General features: G+C 39.3%; 1 protein-coding gene across 1 annotated transcript in view; it reads right to left on the bottom strand.

Moving 5' to 3' along the window:
- Nucleotides 1-1,884: 1,884 nt before the first annotated feature.
- CEP85L (centrosomal protein 85 like) overlaps nucleotides 1,885-19,037 on the bottom strand; it is a 103,666-nt gene continuing 86,513 nt past the window's right edge. Inside the window, exons 5-13 of the mRNA XM_057368981.1 lie at nucleotides 17,934-18,051; nucleotides 16,082-16,258; nucleotides 14,236-14,388; nucleotides 13,805-13,959; nucleotides 12,393-12,510; nucleotides 12,026-12,076; nucleotides 8,266-8,373; nucleotides 7,668-7,881; nucleotides 1,885-6,574 (exon numbers count right to left, since the gene is read on the bottom strand). Coding sequence (XP_057224964.1) covers nucleotides 6,411-6,574; nucleotides 7,668-7,881; nucleotides 8,266-8,373; nucleotides 12,026-12,076; nucleotides 12,393-12,510; nucleotides 13,805-13,959; nucleotides 14,236-14,388; nucleotides 16,082-16,258; nucleotides 17,934-18,051 — 1,258 coding nt within the window. The 3' untranslated portion in view covers nucleotides 1,885-6,410. The remainder of the gene's footprint in view (nucleotides 6,575-7,667; nucleotides 7,882-8,265; nucleotides 8,374-12,025; nucleotides 12,077-12,392; nucleotides 12,511-13,804; nucleotides 13,960-14,235; nucleotides 14,389-16,081; nucleotides 16,259-17,933; nucleotides 18,052-19,037) is intronic.

The following is a 19,037-nucleotide window of genomic DNA, read 5'->3' as shown; positions in this document are numbered from 1 at the left end:
GCAGGGGTTTTCAGACAGAAACCTCTTCCAACCACCTTTAGAATAACAATCCAGTCTCTCARCAGGAAACACCGTTTTTCTGAACCAGAACTAGACAATGGTTTCCTTTTGCCTTCCTTCAGGCAAAAGGCACACAGACCATTAAATCAGTTTTCTGGTCTATTAATACCTACAGGTTGCATTCTTCAGGAGAGCTGCCAAACTGCTCATCAAAGTGCCTCACAACATTAGCTGGACCTATCAGGTTCCCACAAACTGAGCAGACTCCAATTCCGTGACTTGAAGTGTGCCTTTATCTCCATGGAATTCAGACCTGCGACGCCAAGAGGAGGAAAAAGGCAGCAGCTGACCCCAAAGGGGGAGCAACTGACAYAAAGCAGGAAAAGAAATATGCACACACTAAAATGTAATTAAATACCATCCTTCATRCTATACACTTGCTCTTGCCACTTGGAAATTTTCCAAGTATGCCGAACCCATTCATTTACAAAAGTAACGACCCAACATCGTTAGCAAATCCTGCAGACATGATTTACATAAGGAAGGCAATGTACTGCAGATTTACCTGTTGTAAATTGTGCTCATTCACGATGCTGAAGTGTTATTTGCACAGAAGCAAGTATTGTTTAAAGCTTCATTTTTATCTACGTGAGAAGTTGTATCGTTTGTGGAATAAAAGGCACCAGAACATTTTCTACCATTACTGTTGTTAGCGTTGCTTCAGTTGCTGTACTTTGAAACTAAACCTGACTTTGAGCAGCTCACCAGAAGCCACCCTCAGCAATCATTGGGACAGGTGGCATCTGCACAGCTCRTTACACATGTTTGCACAGGGCACAGGATGTTTTTAATTGAGTTTGAAGCCCATCATGCAACCTTCAGTCAGTGCTGGAGAAAAGCAAGTGATGACTACCATATATAATGCATTAGCTAATCAGAGTGCATTTCTCAGTGTCTTTGAAAAGTCAGCATCAACTCTGTGCTCTGCACGATGGAGTGAGGGGGGAAGAGAACACCACTCCGCATGCAAAGCTCATTCAACACCTGATGCTCCAAACAGGCTCTAAGATTTATCACAGGAAACTGCCAGAAGAAAAAAAAAAAATCCCTTTTTGTGTGATCCCACTTTCYTCCACACTTGTGGAGATTCCTGTTAGATTGACTAAAATCCTTAGCCTCTGATTTTTCTTCAGAGTAACTTGACATGGACGTCAACTCTGCTTGATTATGTTGTACCATACTGACCTGCAGTATTTCTTGCAACAGGGATTTCTGACTGCCCTCACTCCTGCTCAGTCTGACCACCCACCCATTTGTGCTTTCCAGTTGAAAAGTAAGAATTAAAAGCCCATTTCCTTTCTGATGACCAGTTTTCTTCTTGGTACCACACCCCCTGCTGGGAGCACCTCACCACCCGATTTTATTTTCTGCCCTGTGTTGCTGGCTTGGTGGCAATGTATTCTAAAGCTGGAGAATCTTTCCGCAACTCTGAAATCAGCTATCAAACACGTCTGCTGGCAATTTTGTGCTTAAGTCTTTTAAACAGACTTATCCATGATTTTACCAATCAGCATCCAAGATGGAGATGTCTAAAAAAGCATCAGTGAACGCTGCTCTAAAATCCTTTCACCACACAGAAATAATATTTTTTTATATCAAGGCCTTGATTTTTAAACCCCAAAATGTAAGGCCAGGAAGAGAGARCTTGGCCAGCTGGTATTCCAGCAGAACAGACCATTGGGAAGCTGGGGGAAAAGGGGGGTGGGAAGGTGTTTCATTGCCTTTCTTGCCTCCAGCCTTGGTCACTTCCAGACACTGGACAAAGATACTTCCAGTCACATGCCAGATACTGGACAAATGAGAACCATGAAGAATTCACTTTTGTAACAAAATTTATTTCTGCTCTGTGGATACAAATCCCAAACATCAACAAACAAATTCCAGTGGAAAAATACCAGTCATTAACAATGAAAACTTTTATTATTATTTAATAAATAGAACTTTGGCATTCAAAATTCTAGCTGTAAACCCTACTTTAAAAAAAATTACAAAAAGAGGCAAGAACAACAAGCCTAAAGCTGAGCCAGCCAGTGGCTCCTTTACTTTTTACAATGAACACATTGTGATTAAGTCATGACAACTCTATTTACATATGAGGTATTCTGAGCAGTTCAAAAATTGAACCCAATTTACAAAACTACCAGTCTTCAGGGACTGATCCAGTACATATGTCAGCTGTGCTTTTAAAAGAGAGCTCCAGACACTCCTCCCCACTGAACTAATGATATACTGTAATTAATATACACAGAAAAAACACATTATGATTTGTGTTTCCTGCTCTCACACATCATATTCAAAGAAGCTGCATACTACAACCAGCCTAACATTCAAAGTATACACCTAGTACCTAGTTTAAGTACTTCTGTTTCTAGACATTATGCAGGAGTTCCTACTACAAAAGCTCATTTAACAAAGTAATGRCAGGTGAGAAGAAAACAAGGTGCAGTCATCAGCATCCTAACAACTTATCTGAAGTTCAAGGGGAATATACACTTACTTCAGGCTAAAAAGGCACAAAGGTATGCAGCTGTGGAATTAATATTGCTAATGAGCTATCAGAATAAATCATCCCTTTACATAACAACCATTGATCTGTTTGCATTCTAAGAATGCAGATTAGTTCAGAAGATCTTTTCTCCACTCACGGTGGAACTTGTCATATCAATGAGAAGAGCACAATTATACTTCCAACTCCACCTGTGTCACACCACTGAGCACAAGGAAAACTGGAGCAAATTATGCCCTGGTGGAGAGATTGCAGTGTGGTGTCACTGCCCATGCTATGGCAGCAGGTCATGGAGAAAGGGTTTGTTTTTTTCCCCTTTCCTTGTGCTCTTACCCCATCCCAAGAAAAACGTCCAAAAAACCATTTGAAACACAAGACAGACATAGAGGGCAAAGGAGGGTAGRAAACGATTTGAAGTGAAAAGGACGGATTTTCAGCTCTTAAATGACTTCATGACCACCGTCAGTTTGGAATGCTGGAGCCTGAGTGGGTGGTTACAGTAAATCTCCACAATTCCACACATCTGTCACACCACAAAGCTGCACAGCGGAGTTGAGCAACCTAAATCACGTTTACATGACTGAGCTGCGTTACTTCTATATAGCAAATATTTCTATATAGTGAATACATCATCCATAGCTTGTCTAAAGACAGTTACCTTCCATGTCTTTTTCAAAATACATTCTTAAATACAGTAGTTACTGTAAATATCTTCTAGAGAATCATATAAATTTAATCTGAAACTGTACAAAACATTACTGTACAGTTTGCTAACAGCCAGAACGGTACAGTATCCATTCATCTGCAGTTGTTTTTCAGCCCTTGGGATTGTCTAATAGCTACAGCAAAAAGTTGTCATGACTAAATCGAAGCAATTCCAATGTTAACATTCGTTAATCACCTCTGTATTAAATATGCTGAATGAGACCACACACACTACATTTTAACCAATTAAACAGTCATGCATATCTTAGACAAAGCTTATTCCATTTAGAGGCATCTGTAAACTGATGCATATATAGTAATTGCTACCACTACAACAGGCCAAATTTTAAAAAATCAAAGCAAAATACTGTATCGCTGTAAATAGTCAATTGGTAGTCTGCATCTTTGGCTCACACATCCATCATTTACTTCCCTATTTTCATATGACTGAGGCAGATAAACTCAGSGGGTTTTCAAATCAAGTGCTTTCAAGTCAACATAAATATTACAGGTTCCGTAACAAAAACATTAGAACACAAAAGTACAGCACTGCAATCAAAGTATTATGAATTAAAAGGGATCTCCTCCCAGAGGGTCTTTCAACTAATACTTGAAGAGCATAAAAGCTCTGAAGTGCTTTGCAAATATAAACTACCAATCTCAACTTTGCAGTACAGTATCACCATTTAGCAGGAGGGACAGCGGTRGCACACCAGCCAAGTGACAAGCTTAATAGTTCAAAATTACTCCCTCTGCTCCCCTCTAATTGCTCTATTAAACTCTTTGCTATTTSTGTCAAATGAGGAAAAATGTGGGTTTTAGTAATTTTTTATAGTTACARCGCTGTCATCTAAGGAAGCAGTAATGTGTAACTTGGGTGTTTCCTCTCTCCTTAATTTTCTGAAATGCTATTGTTGAATCCTGACAGGAGACAGCTGCCATCAACTGAAGAGTTCTTCACTGCAGGGCCAAACCCAACCAWCCACACCAGAGGAAGGAGCTGAGGCCTCAGTCACAAAAGCCAGCACTGTCAGAGGCACAGCAAACTCTGCAAGCCCATTGGTACAAAGATCTGTGTTTTCAGTTCTGCACTAAAGTAAAAGTACACCTTTGATGCAGCAGGTGYGTATTAATGTGGAATTAATATTGCTAATGAGCTATCAGAATAAATCATCCCTTTAGATAACAACCATTGATCTGTTTGCATTCTAAGAATGCAGATTAGTTCAGAAGATCTTTTCCCCACTCATAGCAGAACTCATCATATCAATGTGAAGAGCACAATTATACTTCCAACTCCACCTTCATCACACCACTGAGAAGGACAAGGAAAATTGGAACAACTTATGCCCTGGTGGAGAGACTGCAGCGTGCCTACAGAAAGAGCACAGAAATTTAAAATAAAATGGTCTCGTTTTTTTTCCTTGAAATAGACACTAGATAACCTCACTTGAGATTTCATCTAGACGCTGTTTTAGTGCTCGCAGGAGCTGAACCAGTCAGATTAATCTATCTGATAACACCATGTAGCAGTAATATAAATAGCAACACTATTTTTCACAAATTTAGTCCAAGTCTACTCTCAGGATAGAGAAAACTGTCAAATAAATAAATCCATACAGCTAAAAACAATTAAACCGCTAAATTATAAAAACAACAGTAACTGTTAAACAATGAACAGAAAGCAAAACATCACCAAAYCAGAAAACTGAAGATCTTCACTTTTGCCATAAAAATGTTACCCTAGAATTAACTTGGTTCAAATCCCTAAGCTTTCCAAGAGATTTCTGCTGTTATCCCCACTCCAGATCAGTTGACAGATTTGCACTTCAAAGCATCTGAAACCTTCTTGCAATACCATACAAGTAAGTGATGCACGTCTTTTTCTTAACAGTGTGATTTAAAAGTSGTTTTGCTCCTTGCAAGTTTTTGTTTCCTTCAGTTAAATACTATTTTCGACCATTCATAACTGTGCAGCTAATTTGCAGTAAWGTTCCAGGAAATGTCATCTGTCCCATGGAGTTGAACAGTGCTGCCAAGTGACACTCACTGAATAAGCTACAAAACACGAGCTTACTAATTTATGGAATTGCTTCCTACGAAAATGGCAAATTTCGAAAATTCTGAAACACCACTGAAAATTTTTCAGCCCTCACATAACCAAGTACTTTATATTGCTAACAGGAAACATTCTGTTTTGAGCCTTAATTTTGCACAGGGTCAAATACCCTTTTTGCAGTTGTGGTAAAGATGGCTGAGGTGGTGCACAATCTTATTAGAGGCCTTCAGGAAGAGAACACAAACCAGACACATTTTGAAATGGGAAGGACCAAGGGAAAAATAAGTACAAACAATAAAATACAGTTGTTGACTGTTTTAGTTTTTTTCTTACAGCTATGGAATATGCTGCAGTTTTATGCCATAGAGCTCCTCTGGGTTTGTCACAGACTTTGTRCTATTGAAACTTCTTACAGCAATGTGAGAGTGTTTCAAACAATCTGATACAGCTATATCTTATGGACTTGTTTGCATACATGAGTTAAACTTGGGATTTTTCTGCTACTGGACAAATAAGGTAGACATCCATTACTAAAAATATCTTCCTTATATCCTAATTTTTGACAACTTGGAGAGCAACTAYTTTTTGAGTGCTCCAAGACTGTTCTAATTGCAATTCTTAGAGTGAAGTGCAGTGGCAATAGCCTCTGGCTTCACCATGTACAGCTACAGGTTCTTCGACCCTCTCCCCTAAGATCTGAACACAGATAATGCCACACAAACCCTTGAAGAAGGGAAGGACTGAGTGTAGTAGCAGCACGGCTGTTTTGAAGCTCTGATTCCAAAAACTAGGAGAAGTAATAAAATGAGCCCAAATGAAGGAAACAGTGTCCAACTGAATCATTCTTCACAGCTTGTTCCTACATTCAGTAGTTTGGAGAAAGGATTTCTTGCAGTTTGTACCACTGTTCACACGATGAGTGTCCCCTGCCCACCAGACTCCCGAGATCAATTAGGTACAGCTCTCAGAGATGCGTGTCCGGTGYTATTTGCAGCCTTCCCATATGGCTCCTTAATGGAAATGCAAAGACCTGTGACACAGCAGGACTTAGTGAGTCGTTTGCTACTAGATGGAGTGTTGTCATTGAGTGATGCAATTGTCCCCCATGTCCTGAGCATAACGGTCCGACATTATAGTCCTTAATTCATCGATATCCTTTCGTAGCTGACAAACGTCCATGAGCTTCTTTGAAAGGGTCTCTGTGCTGTGGTAATTTTCACTCTCTTCAGAGGAACAGCTCAGTGCTGTGAAAAACAACACCCAAGGTTAAAGCTCCAGCAGGTGTGTCCAGTGAATACTGCAACTAGTCACCCMCTTGGAAATAAGAGGCATGTCACTTTGATTACATCAAGACAAACCATGCTCCAGCGTAATAAAAAGCCTACAAAATGTGGTACCATGCGAACTTAATTCAGAGCCCATCAGTGCTTCTCTGAAAGACACGCTTTTCTGCTTGCACAGATCTACACTTRATCTACACTTGTTGAAGTCTGATGAATCAGAATAGCAGTGATAAAAAATGGAAAAAAACAACCATTTTCTAGAGACTATGGGGGTTTCTACAGTCACTCAGAAAAGAGGGCTACCGGGTGTGTAGTAGCTCATGCTGCAGGGAACCCTGTATTTTACCTTTCTACCTTGCTGACGGTTCAGTTTGGCAACCTGTCTACCTGATGAATTCCAATTAACATTCAGAAAACATTAGAATATSATACATTCAGGTCAACAAAATAAGCTTGTTACAAGGAAAGACCTAACATAATCTTTGACTGTTTTTAGGGCATGCTTCTCATTTCCTGGGTAAATTTAGCAGCTTAGTAAGTGCTGAAGACTAGATGAACAGCACTAGAGATGAAGTTACCAGGCAYGGGGCTTATTTAAAACACATGTACACTCGCAAACCAGACATATACACATTCAAACRGTAGATCAATATTCCTATCACTTGACCCCAAGGGCTTCAAAACAATAGTACAAGATGTGTTTAGCCTCTGTTAACCCTCAGAGTGACTGCAGTGTGTCTCAGGAGGGACACACTCCTGGCTACACACTTTTATTTTCTAGAGCAGTGAACATACCCATGATGGGGTCCACATGAAGAGCCCTATCTGCTCTCCTGACTCGGCAAGGAACTGTGCAGTCACATGCATTTAGTGGCCCAGAGGCTAAGAGCCCAGCTTTTCCAGAGAGTTCCATGAGTTCCTGCACTGCTGCTCCAGCTGCATAGCAAGGGGACACAACCTCATCCAGCTGGCAAGTTCAAGCACTACTTCAGCTAAACTGTTATTCCTTTGTGTCAAAACATTTATCAAACATTGGAAAGCCAACACCACTTACATCTGATTCCCAGCAGCAGGGAAAGGTTAGGCTCCTTGCCCTGAGCTCTCTGGGTGAGAATACTGCACAGTGCTTTCAAGTCAAACAAGCAGTGGGACATTTCCTTGAACAACTGGTCTGCTACAGGCATCTTCTCAGACACSGGCTGCTTGGACTGCTCCACCAGCCGCATCTGCTCCTTCAGGCAGGCATTCTCTTCCACCAGTCTTTGGTTCTTTGTCAAAAGCAAATAGAAAAAAAAAGGAAAATTAGTCTGCAGCATGCACTGTAGCACAAAGTGTCCTGTTTCAAACCACAGACAGTATAATTAAAAAATGTGAATTTCCAAACACATAATTAATATTTCTGTATCCCTCCAAAGAATGGCATACAGACAGCTTTTACAAGGCTATTTCATGTTACCATTGCTTAGCCATCTTCACCCTTTAAGTTCTCACTTCTTGAGAAGTAGGGCTGGTATGCTTTATCTGCATGGAAGCCAGGACAGGTAAGTATGTAACTARGCTCATAAAGCCCTACCAAGGGATCTTATAATCATCTATAAGGTTCTTCCTGGCTGTGGTGTGGTCGGGGTTGTGTTACTGGAGCTTTTACTCACTTCAGAAAGAGTTTTATTCAACTGCTCTATATTTCTTTCTTTTTCCTCAAGTTCATTTGTCATCTTCTGAATAATCAGCTTTTCTTGCAAAAGCTTCTCTTGCATAGACTGAAATGAATGAAAACACAGGTTAATGAACTTAAGCAACAACAGATAAAAAAAACCCCGTGTAATGTGGAATCAGTTGCTCCCAATTCCCCATTTTCAATAATAAACTTGAAACTGAGGAATCATGAGATACTGTCAAAGTGGAGTTTTCAGGATGAATTCAGCATGAATTGTCCAAAGGTGCCTTTGTCCTTGAAAGTACTCATATTCATTCCACTACTTAGTTTTTAAATCTGAAGATATGTCTTTCAAGGTCATCTGGCAAAATTCAAGAAGAGGAATATTCAAACCATCTTATCTGAATACTAACAGTCAATAGAGACTATATAAACGCCTGATGCTTTCAAACAAAGAGATCTCTTCAGCTGTGACTTGCCACAGCAAGATTTATCAGTACTACAAGAAGGTAGGAAGAATGAGAGGCAAGGCAGGGCCAACATTGAGTGAAGTTTTTTTTAAAGGCTTGGGTGGTCCAAGGTGGTGTTGCATCACTGAAAAAAATTCCCTGCACATTCAGCTTGACACCACACAAGCAGTGTGGAGTCGGTACTCTGTCATACTCCTTGCAATACTGGAAAACAATTTACAGATTTAATTTGGACTTAAAAACCCTAACACTTTATTTTCATGTCAGCAGTAATAATGAGCAGGCAGAACCCAGAAATGACTACTTGTTTTTATTTAAAAACATTTTCACATGCTTGATCTGCTGCTCTTTTCACCCACAGCATGCCCCTCAAAAGGAAGTGCTGAAGTAACGTGTATCCTAAAGATAAGCTCTTTGAGAAAGCACAGCTACACACGGCAGTGGGAGGAAGGAGGCAAAGGAAACACCCCGGGCCAGGAGAGGGCAGGAAATAACTGCTTCAGGCATTTCCTTTGCGTGCCTGCAGATGAGCAGAACCTGCAGTGATGCTGAATTGTTRCCTTTAGCTTTTTAGAAACATTATCTACTGAGAAAAATGGCCATTATCRGGTCACAGTGAAGGTCCCTCTAGCTGTCTGTGGCATGCAGACATCATATTTAAGAAGCATGAAGTGAACAGGCCAATGCAGGTGCCCAAAACACGCTCTCAGCTTCCAAGTATCTTCCAATCTTAACAGTCTTTGATGAAGATCAAGTTCAGGGACACCCAGAGCCCCAGCTATAACAGATGCATTAATACTACATTTACACACTTCATGTCAACAACAGTAAATAAAGGTGCAGCTTTCTGGAGGGTGGGAGGTGGTAGGGTAGACAGGGTGAGAAATAATAACATTTCTCAGTGTGTTTTCAGAACTACATCCACCATTAAATTTACATGACTCTGCAGACTGAGCAAAAAACATCTTATGGAGCATTCCAAACAATGTGCACACTTGCAGCTCAAGAGCTGCTCCATATAGTGGGGACTACTAGAGGAAATCAGTATTTATTTTTACCTAACATCTATCATTCTCTGTTACCCTCATCTTAAAGCTTAGAAAAAGCACACATGCTTAACAGCTTGGATGAACCCACAGTGCTAGGATTTCCATGTTCCTCATGGTGCAATGAATTCTCTGTAATTCACCCTTAATTTTTCCATATGTTTTCCCAAGTTACAACTTGGTGGCAATATTCCCAGCCTGGCACAGTTTTGGTTTATTGTGACTGACAAGATTGACAGATGTACTTTGAGTAACACAGGCATTGTACAATCTGACTTACTGCTACTCTCTTTTTTTTTTTTTGTACCAAAAATGTTAGCTTTGTAATATCTAAATTAATTACATAAATATGGATTTCTTTTTTAAAACACCACTGTCATCTGCAATTTTTCTCTTTCTGAAGATGCAATAYATATGCAGCACCACTTGTCAAGACCAACCAGAATTCTAATCCCTCTCACTCAGAACAAATCAATGAAGCAAAACCATACAAGAAGATCAAAATAATCTCACCATGCAAATAGAAACTAATGCTGGTTTATACAACTGCTGTCTGAAACAGAATTTGCTCTCAGCTTGCAAGTTAAAACAATGAACTGAAATACATTCTCAAGCATAAGTTTACAATGTGGCAGAAGACAAAGAATAAAATGAGATCATCTTAGCTGAAGATAAATTGCATCTCTTTGCTGATAAGGGATTTTAATTTCTAATCAACTAATTTTCAATGCTTCCAGGTCACAAGTATGGAAGGGCAGGGAGATGAAGGATACAAAGCAGCTGCTATAGTCTACAAGTAATTTGAGGGCTGACACCATTTTCAAATTTTATTTTCTGTCCTTATATAAACTACCTCAAGAGGAAAAGTAAGAGAAAGTCCTGGAGAACAGAATAGTACCCTGTTCACAGACAGTCACAACTATTCAGCATTTCCCAATCCAGCTCCCTAAAGTCATTTCAGGCTAACCACACAAATCACTGAAGATCACTAGTTTCAAGATAAAGGTGATGGTGAGAAAAAGAACAGGAAAGTTTAGGAAGCATGAAAAGATTTAGGTTGGTGCTACACACAACTTGCTAAATGTGTTATCTCTGATAAGCACAATATATTTATGGAATATATATGCAAATAAACTACAAAAAGGGACAGAGAACCTCAGAAAGGTTATGGAGTTCAAGTTCAACTCCTTTTTAATTATATAACACCCAGAACAACTTATGCCTGTATCACAATTTTTTTGCATATACCAGTCTGCTCCATGCAAACATCTCAGTTTTATAAAATCCGTTGTCTTCAAACCTTGAGAAGCTGAAATGATTCAATTTCCTTTTCAGTTAACATAAGTATGTCATGTTGCAACTCAAAATTCTCCTACTGCTTCTCTACAGATACTTTTTATACACTGCAATCTAATAAAAAAAAAAAAAAAAAGACAAGATTGTTGACAGGAATCAGACCTCCTATCTACCATGGTAGAGAATGGATGCGATTTAATGGTGGAAGACAACGTTTAATAGACAAGTGATATTCTAGAAGGGGAGTGCAGAAACTAAAATTTGGCTTCAATATTTGCTGAAAACACATGTCTGGGTTTTTTAAAAGGCTCAGCTTTTTCTATGGCAAGTAATACCTTCCTCCCTAGAAGCTATATAGCATTCCTTTTTTCTCCACAACAAACACTGGTCACTGAGTAACTTTCAACACTGYGTGAGTCAGATCTACAGAGCTGCAGCTGACTCCTAGTTGACAACCTCTGCTGTCTAGAAAAATCTTTGGCTGCAAGCTACAACATCCATCAAGAGAGTTAAAGTATCTAAGTGTCAGAAACCAGTTGAACAGGGTTCAACTAGCCTAAGAGATGTCACATGTGAGGTAGGATGGTTTAGAAGGGCACTTGTCACTTCTAACAAACTGAACAATGAAGCCCCTAAGCAACATCACTTTTGTACTCTGGATGATCCACTAGACCAGCAGAATGAGGATGTGACATGGCAACAGTTTTTCGTTTTTGGATRAGTACCAGTGAAGTGCTAAACCATGGAAACATAACAACTACACTTGAGCCTGCAAGAGAACATKGGTCTACAGAACATGGGTCTACAGTCCATAAGATTAAGTTTTTGGTATTTCTCYCTTTGACTCCTATTCAGAAAGACAGAAGGATAAAAGTCAACTTTAGCAATATTATTCTTATGAACTAAAATGCATGTCAACCACAGAATACATGCTCTTTCTTACCTGCATGTCCAAAATTAGTCCAGTTATCTGATTTTGTTGATTGTCTATGACCTGGAATATAAAATTGACCATTTTAGAAGGCTTGAATCTTTTCAGATTCTTGTCGAAAAATCAGCTTACAGGTGTATAGAGACAAGTTTTAAATAGTGTCTTTAAAAACGCAAATGACAAGACAGTTTGACTGTGACAAAACATAAAATTCATGCAAAATGAATGTAAATGAATAGAGACAGACATGTATTGAAAAGTCATCTGAAATAGCAACAAATATGTAATTCTTCAGTGAGATATTTATTTCTGAAGTGTAAAAAAAAAAGTGCAGGACTTAAGGTTAAAGATGCCACCAGCAGATAATTTGCAGACTAACCTTACTGGCTTTCTCATTCTTCTCTTTGAGACACTCATTCTCACTCTGAAGCTGTTTTGTGTCCAACATAGGAAGCCGGATACCATCTTCCAGGCATTTTTCTACCTTCTGCTGTAAACTGCCATTCAACATGAAAGAAAGATTAAGTGGAATAATAGAAACCAGAGATGTGTTTTAGGAAAAAAATGAGAAACTTGCACCATCTTGCAACCAGAACTGTATCACTGTACCTAGCAGAATCCAGCCTTATGAAAGAGCATATAATTCGTGCAACAACAGTGCACGAACGATGCACAAATTCTAAACTCTTCAAGTTGCCATRGTACTGACAGGGACAGATCCATGCAGATGAATGCAGGTTTTGAGGGCCACATTCTGTGTGAGTCTCCCAAAAAACACATCTCCAGCAGTACTGTGCACAAAGAGGGGCCAGAGAGGAGCAAAGAAAAGCTTTGTGGTGCTCACAGTAACTCTGTGCTACTGTGGGAGGCAAAGGCAGCTCCAGCACAGCTCAGAGGCATCTGTGAACCCTCTCAACTCAAGCCCAGAACTCTGTCTGCTCACCTTCTCTCAGAAAGGAAATGCATTTTATTAGTGATAATCTTTCTGTCTAATTTAGAAACTGGAGGAATATTATTTCACCCCAACTATTTGTAGGCTTTCAGAAAAGACAGAATGATCCTCCTCTAGATTATGAGAGCATGAAAGCCTTCCACTGGTAAGATGGAAACAATGTGTCAACAATTTGGCGGGGCAAGGTGTCCCAGCCAGCTCTCCTTTCATGATGGAAACCTTTCAGACTCCTGTGGCATGCACCTTTACCCAATGGAGGGAGAATGAACTGCAGGAGCATTCATAGAAACTTAAAAGTGATCCCCTGATCTAAAATGGAACATAGTGACAAAGTCTCCATGTCTTRCCTGGATATTCTTGGATATCTGTCCCACTTGTTTTTTCATATTTACACAAGTTCAATGACAACATACTAGCTACAGCTAAACCTCCCTGTAAATATCTGCAGCTTTGATGAAAAGGTAAGCAACAGCCAGAATTTCTTGAAAGTTTTGACTCTTCCCTGATATACCCATCAGCCAATATTTAGGGTGTGTTTCCACAGCTCATGACAGGATCRGTTACCAAATAGCCCTGCTGACAGCTTCTATACAATGCCCCTTAGCCATATGAGTTTATTCCATTCTCTATCTGCCAGCAGCTTATGATGTCATTGCTGGAGTGTCCCATATCCCTAAAGACAGATAGCAAAGAGTGTCCTAGGCAGACTCTTCTCTGTGGTATTAGTTTCAACTTGCCATAAAGCCATGAACAATCATTAACATTGTAATAGATTAAGATTGCAAAAATAGCATTAGCTCTTGTCATCAGGTGAGGAATGCCTAAACAGCTGTTCATACCTCTGCACTGTTGTGACCAGCTCTTTTTCCTTTTTCTTCTGAGATGCCAGCTGTAATTCTCTCTCTTTGCACTGTGACCGGGCCTCTCCGAGCTTCTTTTCCAACTCAGCCATGGTTTCTTGAAGTTGCTTGTTCTTCTCTTCTAGAATTTGCAGCTAACACAAAGTTACATTAGTCAGATACGGGGCCACAGCAGCAGAAGGCCTTGTGGCACAGCCTTGCAGTGACCCGCTGCATAGTTTCAYACCTGTTTCACTTATCAGATTATTGAAAATTCAAATACCTACAGTGCTTTCTAAAACATTGAAATATTTATATTCCTGAACATAAGGGTTAAAAAAAGATGCTGAAACAGTAAAACTGACTTGAGAACAGATATTAGAGGGCTTATTTGTATTTTTAAAATGTAAAACAAACCCTCTTTACCTTACCTGTTTAGTCTGCCCTTCTATATCATCCAGTGTTGGTAGGTCAGCCAGGTATTTTTCCAAGGTTTCAATTCGTCTTTGTTTTTCTTTGTTTTGCTCCGACTCTTTCTGGCATTTCTTTTTCAGGCTATTAATATATCGGTCTCTAGTTTTAAGCTAGAAGAAAGAAAGGGTACATGTTTTATGATAACAGTAAAAAATAAACCTGCTTTGAAAGCAGAGGCTKTTAACTCTCCAAGAATTGTACTGTCAGCTGCATGAAAGGGTTTGCTAAGAGCAGAAAACAAAATAAAAAATGATTAATCCCAACAGCTTCAAGTTACAGGCCCACATGTGATCTCAAACCACTGCTGCTTCACCTCTGCCCACAACAATCCGTGTGCCTTATGAACTGAAAACACAAATAGTTCAACGATTAAAATACTGTTAATTCTTTCACCMACTAAGATGTTCATATGCAACAAATAATCAGATATATTCTAGTTTCTCTGGACTGGGAAGACAACTTAAAACACAAGGCCCAAGAACTTAATCTACCAAAAATGGAAACCAAAACCCTGACTTTGATGCCGTCTGACAATCACATCAGAAGGCATCAGAACAGAATAGCTTCTTTCTTAAACATCTTTTTTACAGGCACCTTAATTGACCATAAGCCTGGAAAAGATTTTTTGTRTTATGTTACCTTTGTTCACATTCCCTGTACTTACTCTGCTTTATTACCTAGATCAAAAAGGTGGAAATAAAAATGGGAAAAATGAGTATTTTACACTGTCCCTCCCTGCCCTCTCTCTCCTTGAGAGCTTTTTRTTCAGTGCACAGAATGGACGGGTGTTAAAGGGGCAAATCAGGACTGTGCAGTGAATCAGGGTCCAACCTACAGACCATCCTGCTGACACAAGCACAGCTGCACAAGTCCTCACCACTGCCACCACCTGCCAGTTCCCACACAGTGAGGAAGACAGGCAGGAAAAGCTCAGACAGGAGGAAGCAGCAGCATCCAATTTCTGCCCTTCCTGACTTAGTGAAAAGCATACTGAGGGTTCACAGGAAATGGTAAGGCAGAATTTTGAGATTAATTATGCATTCTTCTTTGTCTTCCCAGCTGACACTTCACTGTATGATATTACTTGTATCCCTTTAATGTGCATTAATATAATTTAAGCCCAGTAATTAAAGAAGAGGCAGTAACAGTGACAATACATCCCTAAAACATTCATTAAGGAACCCCTTGGTCAATGGCACATTCCTGCTTGCAATAAAGGCAGGCTGTCAGTACATTCGAAACTACCCCTGGGAATGACTTCAGCCTCCAAAGAAACTCTTTGTCAAAACAGTTCCAAGAACACAGCTATCTTTGTCTCAGAATAAAGTCCACTCTGCACATACTAGSAAAGCCACAAGATAATCACTCCTGCTGAGTAGGCACATACAGGTTGGTAAGTGAATCTCAAAGCTAGAGAGCCACATTTACAAACCATGCTAAAAATAAGGATTTCATTTTCATAACCCATGYTTTTAAATTATACTTTTCTTTACTGTAATAAACACCTCAAGCTACAAGAATAAGCAGCTTTTTGTTTTTCCAATGTTTAAATGATACCTGGTCAAAACTGTTATCATTATTATAATTTTATCTAGGATCTCTTTTTACAATATGTTCTCTACAGATTCAGATTTATCCATTACCAACACCTGAAATCATTAACTTTCAATATTTCTGTCACAGATAGTTTAGCAACCTTTTAAAAAGAACTCGGACACGCATATCCCAAGCTGCTCTCACAAATAAAATGTATGCTGCTGTAAGAGTGACAAAAGAACATGTGGAACAGAAAAAGACACTTACTTTCTCCTCCATCTTCTTTTTCTCCTCACTAGATTTGTTTGAAAGTTGTTTCACAATTTCACTGAGTTGTAATTCCTTACTCTCAGCTGCTGCAATCTTTCGCTCAAGCTCCTCGAGGTGGGATGCTGACCTTTCTGAAATGTGAGGTTGCAGTGSTGTGCTCTCATACTGTGGTTGCTTATGAAAAGAAATAAAGTAATTATACAAATGAGTACACACATACCACTGCACAGTTGAACTGCAGAGCAGAAAACAGTCCTGGATTTTTTTTTTTCCGCTCTCAGGAAGGGTGGGGTTTGATTTTTCAAACATTAAAATACAAGCCAACAGTCTGTTTTTCAGAAAACTGGAGCAAAGAGACAAAGAAGCTGGACACCTTTACATTCATAACGAATGCATAAGATTGTTGTGTGGCCACTTTGCCCCTCAGATTTATGGAAGAGGTGTGATTTTTCTCCCAAAATAAATCCCTATAAATGCAAATAAAAAACATTTCCAAAACAAATCACTGCCACTGCATTATCATACATTTCCTGGGAAGAAAAACACTATAAAATGGCCATGAATATATTGAAGTAAGAGATGCTTCAATCTCAAGACCCTCCTAAAGCAGAACATTAGTACTAGTCAAACCTTAGAGTTATGACACCTGGGGTGAGAACAGTGCAGGAACAAGCATCAGACTAGAGCTACAATCAGAGGGCAGATCTCCTATCTTTTGTTCTGTATACAGAAACTTCCACCTCCACCGCCCAGAGACAGACAAACACAAAACAGGAGTCAGCTGCGTGTGGGATGAAAAGGGAGATAGATCCCATTAGGTTTTCAATGTCAAGGTTCTTTCAAAAACATAAATTGGTTATCTTTAAAAATATTGTCTGTATAACTTCTTTAACTAGTGACATTCCTTCAGCAAAGCATTAAGAGATGAAAATTTTCATTAAACTAGATTTACTTTTGTAAATTCATCTTACAGAAGGCACACAAATCAAGCAGAACCCAAATATGTTATAAACGTTCAAATTTCTTTCAATTGTAAAAGAGGAATGCACCTACTGCTTTATTGAAGCATAATATGATATACTAAGATAAATTTCAGTTTCTGCAATACTGTTTCTTTTGTTTATTTGTCTTGCTCATTTTTTGTTTGCATCTTCTCTCCTGCCCTCCCCCAAAAATTCTTAATCTAAACAGATTTTAAAAGTATTTTGTAAAAGAAAATCTGGAAGCAACAAAAACCACATTCCCAGATGTCTCATAAAGTCTCTGTATACCTAATTTCACACTAAGGTTACATTTGAATTTCTCTGCTGTCACACAAACCACATCCTCACCTGATGTACAGCTGTGTTATTCCAAGCACACAAATAATGTCATGCTGAAGTATCCTAGCTGAGATCCATGTGCAGTGTTTGTGACAGGAAAAGATAACGTAATAAAAGAGGGACAGAAAAGCTWTTTCTCTGCATATCTGCCTTTAACACTCTCTTGCTGCATTGCATTTTAGATATGCCAAGGCCTRGAGATGCAACTTGTGTGACAGCAGTCCTCAAGCTGATCTGCATGTCTTGGTTAACCTTTGCTACCTCATCCTTACACCCTCATTGTTATCTCACCTTTATCATACTTCAAATCAAGTATGCMCAGAATTTTAACATAACAGATTTCTGCAAATGTAAAGTAAATTACAACTCGTAGAGGATATTCTCTATACAATTCACAGCTATGCAACTACACAGCAATCAATAATGACAAAAGCTCTACACTTGRCCAGCAGAAAATGGTGAATATGCTTTTAGGTGCCAGTTCTTGAGMAGTGGAAAGCTTTGCTGAAAAGAAATATTCATCCTACCTGTAAGTTAGTCATGTACGGTTCTTCGCAGTTCACAAGGTGGCTTAGTCTTGCATGTTGAGCTCGTATTTCGTTTTCCCTTATCTTCTGATGTAAATTGTTAATTTGCTGATTTTGCCTGTAATTCACAAATTTAATTTGGAAAAAAAAAGGAATGGAACAGAGATTAGACAAACATGGATCTTAAGACTTATACTGAAGAATACAATAACAATGGTACTTGACCGCCTTATATCTACGTTTAGCTGTGGGCTTTTCCCCACTGCAGCCAGACTACAAGATGTAGAAATAAAATTAGAAAACTATCAGTTTTGTGGGGGTTGAGGGAGACTTGTGTTATCATTTGCCRCTAGGGCTGGAAGTATAAACAGGGAAAAGYATACAGAAAGYAGAACAAAACCAAACTAAACTGACRCCTTATAYTTTACTTGGAYTTTCCTGCTCRGTTCCTCTCTTWACCAGAGCTGACTTTTGATAAAAGTTGAAGAGATTTACAAATCAAGGGGAATAGAAAGAACTCAAGAAGAAAAGGCCATCATATAAGATAGTCAGTACAGCTTTCCTGCAAGGTCTTGCTGTTTGCTTTGCTTAAGATTCGGACAACTGCTTCACATAAGATGTACCYTCCCTTAGGGCAAAATACTGCACGGTGAGCTAAATGAGTACCCTGCACCAACTGCTTGGCCAGTCTACAGCAGAAACAGTATCACCATTGTATCTTATTTAATTATCCCAAAAATGGTATCACTGTTTAAATCACGACTGCACTTGAACCAGCAGGACTGCAGGGCAAATACTGCCAGGTCTCTCCCCCAGGCCAAGTCACAGCCCCATGAGGTGTGCAGTAACTCTCCAAGGAGCAATATGCACCTCAACACCTGAGCCCAGAATGTCAGCATCCACCAGCAACACACAGAGACCTTCTCAATAAACTTAAAACCAACTTTGTGCACTCCATGAATTTTTACTTTTCCTTCTTTTTTATCCTAGGATATATCTACATGCAAACATGAGATTTTTTTTCTCAGAGCTTCACCTCTATGCATAGAGGATGACTGGATTTTCTGACAACAATCCTGAACCCAGATGATTAAACCCAATCTT

This window comes from Malurus melanocephalus, unplaced genomic scaffold (genome assembly GCF_030028575.1).
Source record: "Malurus melanocephalus ecotype Western Australia unplaced genomic scaffold, MMel_1.1 scaffold_100, whole genome shotgun sequence".
Classification (NCBI taxonomy): Eukaryota; Metazoa; Chordata; class Aves; order Passeriformes; family Maluridae; genus Malurus; species Malurus melanocephalus.
The sequence above is the reverse complement of the archived record's forward strand: the minus strand, read 5'-3'. Positions and strand labels throughout refer to the sequence as shown.